The sequence below is a fragment of the Orycteropus afer genome, unplaced genomic scaffold (genome assembly GCF_000298275.1).
Source record: "Orycteropus afer afer isolate SDZICR_OR568_19922 unplaced genomic scaffold, OryAfe1.0 scaffold00375, whole genome shotgun sequence".
NCBI lineage: Eukaryota > Metazoa > Chordata > Mammalia > Tubulidentata > Orycteropodidae > Orycteropus > Orycteropus afer.
In genome coordinates this window covers 957437-968666 of record NW_006921962.1, presented here as the reverse complement: position 1 = coordinate 968666, position 11230 = coordinate 957437, and the positions used below count along the sequence as shown (strand labels likewise).

The following is an 11230-nucleotide window of genomic DNA, read 5'->3' as shown; positions in this document are numbered from 1 at the left end:
TTTTAATATATATATAAACTTTTTTTTCTTTTTTTTAAACAATTGCTTTAACTCTTATAAACAGTTTGGCTTTGTTTTGTATTGAAAAGGAGATCGAGCCATCACAGTGCTTTTCTAAAGATAAAGGACATCCCTGATTGCCTTTAAAGGTCCATTTTTTGGCTCCAGTTCCAGGTTAAATCATTCTTTCATACATGATCAGAGGCAGGTGTTCAGCTTTAAGTATCGACAGACTTGAAGGAGAAACATGGTAAAGCATGTTTCCTGCTTCAAGGAAACATTGATTTGACTGTTAACAATTCAAAAACTGTAAAAATGGTGGAATGGTAAAATACAAACAATACTTGTAATTGTCAAATGTTTGCACTCGAGACTCCATGAACCATATATTTTATTTTTTAAAAAAATCATATTTATATCCATTTACATAAGACTTACACATTTAAAAAGAAATACATACACAGTCATACATAAATGCCTAGTATATTACAATAAAACATGATAAAACAAGTGTCTCCATTTCAGAAAAGCTTCTGTTGTACAGAATTTATGATGTGGATGATGCTTAGTTTTCAAATGACTTAAGTATTTTATTATAATTGTAGTAAACTAATCAAACTTGGTATCTGACTCTTCCTCAAATTACATGGTCAGCATAATGAACCACTACTTTTCATAATTTTCTTAGAACTCAGTCTTCACAAAGGTTTCACTACTCGTCTTCTTTGATGGTAGTGCACTTTAGGTAGAGTAGACTGAAAAGATGACATCTAAAATATTTAATGGACAGTGTTAGTTCATTGAAAAGTCCCAGAGTAGAAAATCTCCCTCTACTGCACTATGTTGCTCTGTCATGCAGCCCGCCTACTCTGGTCCTAACACTAAGAGATAATGAAAAGGAAATCATCAAAGGTCTAACCAATAGCTGTACATAATTAACATTTGCTCTTCTCCAATTTTGTGCAGAGGCGTTTAATAAATGAAAAGAATTACTCCATTTTGTGGAAAATATGGCATAAATATAAGCAAAGGTATTCACAAAATATCAGCATGCTTTTTGAAAAGTTTAAAATGTTCTAATTAATATATTGGGTTGAGTTGACCTATTCCATATAGGTTCATATGAATAGATTCATATTCTAGTTCATATATTTCAGAGCTCTCAAAAAGATCCCTTTGTTCAATTGTGACAAAGTCCAAAGGCTATTAATAACATTTAAAGGATCTGCACCAGAGATGTGGCATCATTTATCTTTCCAGCCATAATTACATTATGAAAACCCCATAATTACTATTCCTACACAAATTTAAAAAAAAAAAACAAAAAACTCAGTAAATAATGTGCCCTGAATTAAATAACAAACTTACAATTTTTAGCAAAAGTGAAATTGTTTGTCCTAAGTTAACTTATTATAAATAAATATTTTTAGCCATTCTAAAGGTAAAACTAAGAAATATGAACTAGAATGCCATGCACAAAATACAGATTGCAAATAGCTCAAGAGGAATTCTACCCATCCATCAAGAACGAAAAAGCAAGCACTCCTGAACATACTAAGTGGTCATTTGACAATTAGTGGAGTACATAGCTGCTAGGGGAATTACCATGCTATGTGTAGAAGCTATTATAAACACTATTTAGGAAAGCCTCTTATTCAGCCAAACTAATATATACTTTTGATAGTGCCAAATTAAATGCCAAATTGTACACCATAGTTAAATTTTTCATTTTTGGCTTGTGTATTCTTTAGATATCTTATCTAAATGCTTAAAAACAATCTTCATAAGGTTCAAACAGTGACTCAAATAAGGCAGCATAACCATCCCTCCTGTTAGACCCCAGTAACCAATAATAAATTGCGTGGAGCTTTTAGTTCAAGGCAGTGAAGAAGTAGCACAAGGTGAGCTGTTCTGCCTGCAGCTGCTCCCTCTCCCTATCTCTCTGCACACAAGCTGCTTCTAAATATTTCTCTAAAAAGTATTTTTTGAAAATGTTCATTCATTGAAAGTGGTAGAATATTTTGGCAAAGCACAATTTTGTTTTTGTTGCTGTTAAAAAAAATGAGTTTTGTGAGCATTTTCCCATTTATAAATCTAAGAAAGCTGAGTCTGCTTCATATGCATCTGGAAGTAACTTTTATCAATTAATCTTTCTCTAAACACAAATGTCTTATATCATAGGGTTATATGGTAAGATTTTATGTTAGTCCTTTGCTCCAGTATCATAAAGTAATATTATTTTGTTCCTATATTGAGACCCACAGATGCTTAAAATTTATGTTTGTTTTCAACAAATGCAAATTGCCTTGATGAAAATCAACACACTAAAAGTTCAAAATGTCAATGGTCTTGACTTTTGTTTCTTAATATGAAACCATCTCTAAATCATTTTTCTGTCTCCTCCACTGTTGACTTTGTGAACCTGCTGAAATCACTGTCTGCCAACTTCAGCTCCCTCTATAAATATATTCACTTAAAAATGTATTAGTGTAATATTATCATCAAGAACAAGCTATATGAATCATTACAAAATACTACCAAATACTAGAAGACAGTGCTTAAGCAACACATTGATGTGGAAGTAGACTGACAGGCTTCCAAGAGACACCTAAACCATAGCAGACAGAAGGTGATAGGAAATACTGGATCAAACTACAATACAAAGATTTCTAGCAATATATAAGGATTAGTTATTCTTGCTTCTGTACTGCCAGGCCATAGCAAAGACTACAGTGTTTATTTACTAGTCTTTGTAGGTTCCAGCCTTTTGTTGGTTTGCTTTTTGGCAGTCAAGGGAAACTACTCACAGCAGGTCAGTGCTGCCTCCTTTGAGTGGCTTGTCAACATGAGTATGTGCGAACAGTGGAGTTGTCTAACCTCTGCAGTCTTGATGAAGCAACTGCAAATGGAGAAAAGGGCTTTAGCAGGACTCAGATGATTGAGTACAAAGTTTCAGATGAGAAAGATTTATTTTCCCTGTATAAAGGGGCCCTGGATATGTAATAGACTTTCTGTCTCTCAGATGGAAGCCACTCACATTATTTTGCTCTAAACCAAATTATTAATGAAAAATTATTCCAGTGCAATTCAACTGAGCTTTTAAATTGCTGTATATTTCTACTTAGATGAGCAGCTCCCCAGGGTGCTTCTGTTTTTGAAGCAAAAGTTGTTTTTAGAGAAGTCAATATGGTATCTTTTCCTCCAACTATTGAACAGTTTCTAAACTACTTTTTAATCATGTTAAATTCCTCGTGAATTTTGCTAACAGCTTCACAATGTTAACAGATTATAAGAAATGCAGAGCAAAGATCAAGTTTTATGTTGGAACTAATTTTAAGGACCATATAGCTATGGCCTTGAAAAGAAAAAATGACTATATGATTATTTTAATACAGAATGTGTGTGTGTTCTTTTTGTTTTGTTTTGTTTTGTTTAATATCTATCAAACAGAAAAAAACATTGTGACTACCATTTCAAAGTTTTTTCTCCCAGCTATGGCCATTATTTCTTTATGAACTATGTAAGGAAATATTATTAGGAAGTTACTGATGGTTTTGTGTTTCTTCACTTCTCTTCTCATGGCTATACTTGTTCATTTAAGACCTTATGCCTTATCAGAGGTGACAATATCCAATATGTCTGAGTTTCTAGGATGACATATAAAACTCTCAATGTTCAATGTATGATGACAGAGCCTGTAGTCCAAATCCAACCTCCAACTTGAACAAAGTAGTTACTCTGGGAATAGAAGTAAAGAAACACAAGTCATACAAATGTTATTGTTCCTCCTAGATGTGGACATCAGCTAAAATTGCTCTTTTTAGAATACTATCCAGTTTTTCAAGTGTGAATAAAGTGCCATGGATTCATGCATTAGCAGTTTACAAAGGAGTCTGGGTTTTGATAAAGCAAAGCAAATTTCAAGCACAGCAAACCAACTCAAGAAAACAATCAACCCCACAAAGCTATGCAAGATCGGAGAATGATGCTAGCTTTTGCTAAATATGCTTTGTAGTTTATAAGCGGAAGTGCAAAACTACTGTACCATCAGTTGTCATTTTCCTTGACTGTCCAGATGTTGTGGTTAACCTAAATCCAGCTGGTAATGTTTCTGAGGAGCCTGGCATCATGCTGATTCCATGTACTTCACGAGGAGGAAATTGCCTTCTCCATGTTGACCCACGTCTGAAATTCTTGTCATCACTCTGCCAGTGCAGAATTATAATTTGATGAAATAAATAAATTTTAAAAAGTAAACTAATCAAGGTGTATAAAACTGTGTGCTTAGATATATGTACATAGATAATGTACATTGAGTCTGTCAAATATACACACACACACACACACACACATATATTATTTATACCATGTTTTTTCACATATAATGTATATAGCACACATAGGAACCTAACAGGTGAAGACACTGCACAGTTTGTATAAATCATATAATGTATGTGTTATTGGTGTAAAAATATGTTGTGTGTATGTGTATATTAAATATTATGCTTTATATGATCCCAAAATGAGAACTTAGAAGACTTTGAAACAGAAATGTATTTTTATAATACTTCAAATTATTCAAATGTAATGTCTGCCAGTTATAGAGAAAACATCTCTGAAAATCTAAAACAAAACCTCAGTCTTTTTCAAAAGCATGTTGAATATACTTTGTGACACTTTATTCCAACTGATTTTACCACGTAAGATGATATAGCTAATTGACTGTTGTGGAATAAATTCTATTTGACACACACTTGAATAACTATGTTTTATGAAGTTTGATTTGTGTACAAAAAAGATATATGTATATATGTGAAACATTTATATATGGGGCAGCCTGATTCATATGTGATACTGTAACTTACCTATGAAAAAAAATTCTATACTTGTCATTTCTTAGATTTCAGCCGACAGAAAACTAACTTGCAATTTGTTGAAAAACCTGTGCAACTTGAGCACCATCCTTTCAATAAAGACATGTTCTCTTTAGATGCCACTAAAAGCTTAAAGTAACTTTGATTGATTATTTTTTTTTTTATTTTCAACATAATCGCTTCCCTCTCTTTGCACACAAGGCCCAGGGTACCTAACTATTTTCTCTAAATTGGAAAGCAGTAACATGAAATTTAGTAAATGATGTTTGCTATTTTTTATTCTTCTATTTCCAAGGTAATGAATTATAAGTAATAGTGTTCTTTGCATCTAATTCTAAAGAAATTATTGATCATAGTAAAAAGATCTTGACCTTTTATACTTAAATTTCTCACTTAAAGTTTGTCCATTCCCTGAAGTAAAAGTCAAGTATGACTTGTTGGCCATATTAGCTCAGTGAATTTCATTATGGTATATAGAATCCTAGGCTGATATTTTCAGCTCATATTACCATCACTACATGAGGGCTTCATAGACTTCTAGTTTAACTAAGTTTCATTCAAAGTCAATATACAGAAAATGCAACCAATTATATATAATTGCATTACATCCACTATTCTATTAGAATACTGTCAATATATAAGTTTTGATTAGATAACAGATGTCTGCCACTCCTTTCACAACTGCTGGGTTGCACATTGCCCCAGACCTCCAAATGTTTGCAATATTGAAAACCAACAGCATTTCACTGCTGAGGCCACCCTTACTTCTTGATTCTTGGAGAAGTTGTTGCATACACATGAATGTTCTTCAGTTCTACCAAATGCTACATTACACCATAGAGTACACAACTCCTGTAATGTGCTAGTTAAGGACTTAAAAGTAAACTAGTAAACTGAGAGTCTGAATCACAAATTCTTACTTCTTTCAACAAAGTTAACTGTAGAAAGTTAATAGGAACTACAAGGAACAACATCACTGGGGGGAGAGTTTTCATGAGATGAATATAACAGCTATTCTTTCACTTGTGTTCAAAGAATCAGATCATCACTCCTCAGATTACTCCAGTAAGTGGAATCTGAATGTGATCAGCAAGGCCCCAAGACAAAGGTCATTCTAGTTCTAGGCAAGTTTGGCTATTTTTCCTCACAATGAAACAAAACAGTAAACTAGAGCAAAAGATATGACAGGATTTGAAAGATACAAATGATGTGCAGTGCTTATCAGAAAAAGCAGCAGCATATTTGAAAGGCAGAGAGCCCCATCCCATTGAATTCACCCAATGGACCTTTCTCCTTGTCCATTACTATGGGGAAGCAAAACTATAACCCGCACAGGCTAGTATCTCCAACAAAAACACTGGCAGGTCAATCAATCATTTTATGATTGTGATTTGTGATTTTAATTAAAATTCTTTTTGTAATTTCAGGTAAAGAGAATAATGTATTTAAATGCATGTATGAGTTTATAAGATTATTTTTGAATTAATAATTAGAAATAGGGATTTAAAAGATTGTCAAACAGTTTCCAAGAGACTAAAAGTGGTTAAATGTTTACTGGCTTTACAAAACATTAGTCATTATCCTGATAGGGCAGGTTTCTAAGGTTATAGGAAAATACCTTAGGTCAAGATAGTAGACCTTATCAGCCTATGATCTCCACAAAGACAGTTTGGGTTTTACAATAACAAGTGCATCTGCCCTGCCCATTTGAATATCGAACTACTGCCTTATTTTAGCATATGTTGGGTTTATTTATAAAACTATGTTAATTAATTTATTTCTATAGCCAAGAGTAACTACATTTCACAAGACATGATGCACTTCTGTATGTTCTACTTTATACTCAGGCTTCCTTCCAGAAAGATCTTGAAAAAATTTCTAGAAGAATTTGTAATGAAATTATGAATTCACAAGATTGGCCAATGCCCTTTAGTATGAATCATCTCAGTATGCTTGTTACTTTCCCAATCATTTAGACATGCATATTTTATATATAGGGATTCTTACACTCAATGTTGTTTTCAAGTACAATAATTGTTAGGATGTTATTCATCTCTTTTTAATAAAAACTTATAAAATAATGAAAAGCTTATTGTTTGTTGAAAGTAAGTTTTTCCCTCATTTTAATATCCTAAACTATCTATGAATATATTCTGTTATTTAAGAAATGGATTAATCAATATTGTTATTTTTATAGTTTTTAAAGTATTTTTCAACATTATTTTGCAATCAAAGCTTATGTAAATAAGTCTCTGTTTGAATTATTATTGTTTCCATCTACTATATATTTATATCTATATATGTAATATATAGATACATATAGATAGATAGATAGATAGATAGATAGATAAAATTTTCTTCCCCCAAAAGTCAAATGAGTAATATAAGATATTGAAGAACAATACTGGTACTGGGGAACAAAACACTAAATTCTAGCCATGGAAATGTATCTAGCTACTTTGCAAGTATTATCCCTTAAATTCAGAGTATGCTATCATGTTTCTTATACTCTGTAAGACTCTTTGTGAAAAGAGGTAAGGACTTACTTCATCTAGTCGCCGTTCAGTTCCCAGGGCCAAGAGGTTATTGTATTCCCTTTCAAGAATCTGCCTTGCCTGTTGAGACCAAATTGCAGTTACTATAATTTTATTGAAAGAAATAATATAGACTATAGTGATCTGAGAATTCATTCCAAATATGCTTTACTTATGAAGTCTTAAGTTTCCATTCTTTCAGGTAAACAAGTCATTGGAAATTCTAGGTATAAATAGTGTTGTTGTTATTATGTGCTGTTGAGTTGGCCTCAACTCATAGTGACACCTCCTTGGGTTTCCAAGGCAGTATCACTACAGGAATAGATTGCCCCACCTTCCTTCTGAGGAGTGGCTGGTGGATTTGAACCACCAGCCTACTGGTTAGCAGTCAAGTGCCTTAGGCACTATGCTACCAGAGCTTCTGGTAACAAGAGTTATTTTCTTTTGTCTATGAGGGTGGAGATAAACAACAAAGGCAACGCACTGCCGCACTGCCGTTGAGTTGGATCTGACTCATAGTGAGCCCTCCTTGGGTTTCCCAGGCGGTATCACTACAGAAGTAGATTGTCCAACCTTCCTTCCCAGGAATGGCTGGTGCTTTTGAATAGCCAGCCTTCTGGTTAGCAGTCAAATGCCTTAGGCATATGCCACCAGAGCTCCTGAGGATGGAGATAGCCTCATATAAATTTCTGTGGTGAAGGGGCTTTGATGTCAATTTGTTGCTTTATTGTAATTGAGTATTTTAAATAAACATTGCAATATATAAAAACAAAGGTGCAGTTGGATGGCCAAATACTTATGCAGTCTATACAGGTAATTCTCAAATCTGACTGGTAATCATTATATGGGAGAACTTTAGGTAATAAACATTTCTGTGACCTATCTCTTGATATCTGATTCCTTAGGTCATGCTGTGAGTTAGAGGCTTTAATTTTAATTTTTAAGGAACTCTGGTGACTCAAATAATTATCCAGATTTGGAAATCACTCCATATTCAATGCTAAGTGCCTGTATAATTTAGACATGCAAATGGAATTCAGTAAGAGATGCAGAGACTCAAAACCATCTGGTCAGGGGAATTGTTTTGGGGAACCTGGCATTCAGGTGGGAGGTTGGCCCAGACAACTGCTAAATCCCTTCCCATTTTAATTTTAGGTTTCTGTTTTGACTAGAAATCCAGTAGCTTGAAATTAATACCCCAATGACATATTTCAAAGGTTGAGTTAACTCTCATTAGGAACCATAAATATACAGCCAACAACTCTTTTTCTACAAGTTTACTTTGTCATTATATAAACCAGGGCACAGTGAAGCTATTGCACAGAGGGGCTTGCCTGAGTGTTCTGTGTTGGAATCTGTAATAATAAAGCCAAGCTGCTGTAGTCAAAGTTCTCATCCAGGGCTATTAGTGAGCCATGCACACCGCTCTCGAGAATATTATTTGCATAATCTCGAAGTCCAATTGCTTGTATCCAACGAATAACCCGGTCATTGCTCCACACCAACACATCTAGGAAAAGAGGTGCACTATTTTAGGCTGTAGTGTTTTGTGTGATAAAGAAAACCACTGATGGAAATGAACCACAAGTATCTTGCCAGGTAACCATTATGTTGATTTCATTATCCATCCCTTAATATCCCTGCACCCTGTATTAGGTGTACTCACTGTGCTAGATAACTAACTTGTTCTACTTTTTGATCTGGACAAGAAGCTGCCTTTATCAGACCATGTGTTATCACTGACATGACAGTACTTCCACACATAGAAAACATCTTATATTTTCTTAATAGATCCCTAGGTCTGAAGTTCAATGTTTTCACCACCAGATGGAGAAATTGCTTATGTGTATCTAAAACAGAGCTCTCCAGTAAATGTAGCAAAATAAGAATCTAAAATGATTCTTTATCCAAAGTGTATTTCAAAGACTAGCAAAGCCTCTTTTCACCTGAAGCAATATATAGGAGAACAGCAGGCTACTACAGGAACTCAGTGAGATTTACACTGCCTGTACTGTATTTTGCAAGTTAATTATTTTCTAATCACATAAACAAACAAACAAAAAACCTGATTGCCATTGAGTCAGATCCAACTCATAGCAACCCCTCCTTGGGTTTCTGAGGTGGTATCACTGTGGTAGTAGATTGATTGCCCAACCTTCCTTCTGAGGAGTGGCTGGTGGGTTTGAACCACCAGCCTTCTGGTTAATAGTCAAATGCCTTAGGCGCTACACAACCAGAACTCCTACTGATACAAAAATCACTCAGTCGAAAGTTACAAGTTGTTTACCCTTTTATGTTGTAGTATTAGTATTTCATTGTGATACAAAAATACTTTAATATTATTCTGTAAAAATGAAACTTTTACAGAAAAATAATTCATGTCTGCCTTGTTTAAACCAAAACATAGTTTATTTGATCATTGATTTTTTTTTCCATTATGAGTTGACAGAATATTCTTTAAAAATCAATAAAATAGGTAGTTGTTGTTGTTATGTGCCAACAAGTCGGCCCCAACTCATGGCGACCCCTCCTCGGGTTTCCAAGCTGGTATCACTACAGAAGTAGATTGCCCAACCTTCCTTCTGAGGAGTGGCTGGTAAGTTTGAACCACCAGCCTTCTGCTTAGCAGTCAAATGCCTTAGGCACTACAGTACCAGAGCTCCTAAAATAGACAGAAGTCTACAGAAAAGAAAGTGCTTTATGAAGTTTGAGGAAATGAGAAAAACATTAAAACATTTTTTATAGTCTTTTAGAAATACAAATGAGAGCCATAATTTACTCTTATAGTGAAAATTTTCCTGTTATGCTTTTTCTGAGAGAAATTTTACTTTTTTTTCAGAAAAAAAAACATATACTTTTCAAAATATATACTTCAACTTAATCTGTTTATTTTTCCCTATTTCAATTATCCACAAATATCAGAGTGTCTGTGTGTTTTGGGAGGAGATTATTACTATGTTGTATAGGTTTTACAGGCATTACTATTTTGTTCTAATAAATTCATTTATAATCAGCTTGTTTTCTTTTGCATCATATTATAGCAATAAAGCAATACCTGCCCCATGGAGGGGGCTAATGGTAAGGAAACAGAACAGAATAAAACAAAAGGGAAGACAGTGAGTGTTGGTAAAGACACAGATTAATTGGAATTTTCCCTTATTAACCTACTACTCTATTGAGAATATCATATGATTTTTCTTCTTTGTTCTGTTAATTTAGTGAATTATATAGATGAAATTGTCAATTATTAAACTTAAAATTTCTAGAACAAATTATCTTCCTTATGATATATTATCCTTTTAATTATCATTGGATTCTGTACATCTGAAATTATGTTTTTTTGTAATATTCTCATTGACTATTGGAATCAAAGTTATGTTGGTCTCATAAAATGAGTGGGGAGAGTGTTCCTTCTTTTTCGAAACCCTGAAAGAATGTGTGTAAGATTTGTTACCTCTCTTTTAAATATTTAGAAAAACTCACTGATGAAGCTATATGAGCATGAAGTTTTGTTTTGTGAGAATGTTTAAATTATGTATTCAACTTTTGTAATAGTTGCTGCTGCTTTGTTGTGTGTTGTCAAGTCGTTGTTGTTATTGTTAGGTGATGTTGAGTCGTTTCTGACTCATAGCGACCCCATGCACAGCAGAACGAAACACCGCCAGATCCTGCACCAGCTCCATGATCCTTGCTATACTTGAGCCCATTGCCACAGCCACCATGTCAATCCATCTCCTTGAAGGCCTACCCATCTTTTGCCAACACTCCACCCTACCAAGCATGACATCCTTCTCCAGGGAATGGTCCCTTCTGACAACATGA

The 11230-nt window shown here is 34.1% G+C and overlaps 1 protein-coding gene across 1 annotated transcript in view; it reads right to left on the bottom strand.

Annotated features, from left to right (window-relative positions):
- Window positions 1–2840: 2840 nt before the first annotated feature.
- Window positions 2841–11230, bottom strand: part of PPFIA2 (PTPRF interacting protein alpha 2) — a 643396-nt gene continuing 635006 nt past the window's right edge. Inside the window, exons 27-30 of the mRNA XM_007953155.2 lie at window positions 8743–8918; window positions 7421–7489; window positions 4046–4205; window positions 2841–2899 (exon numbers count right to left, since the gene is read on the bottom strand). Coding sequence (XP_007951346.1) covers window positions 2841–2899; window positions 4046–4205; window positions 7421–7489; window positions 8743–8918 — 464 coding nt within the window. The remainder of the gene's footprint in view (window positions 2900–4045; window positions 4206–7420; window positions 7490–8742; window positions 8919–11230) is intronic.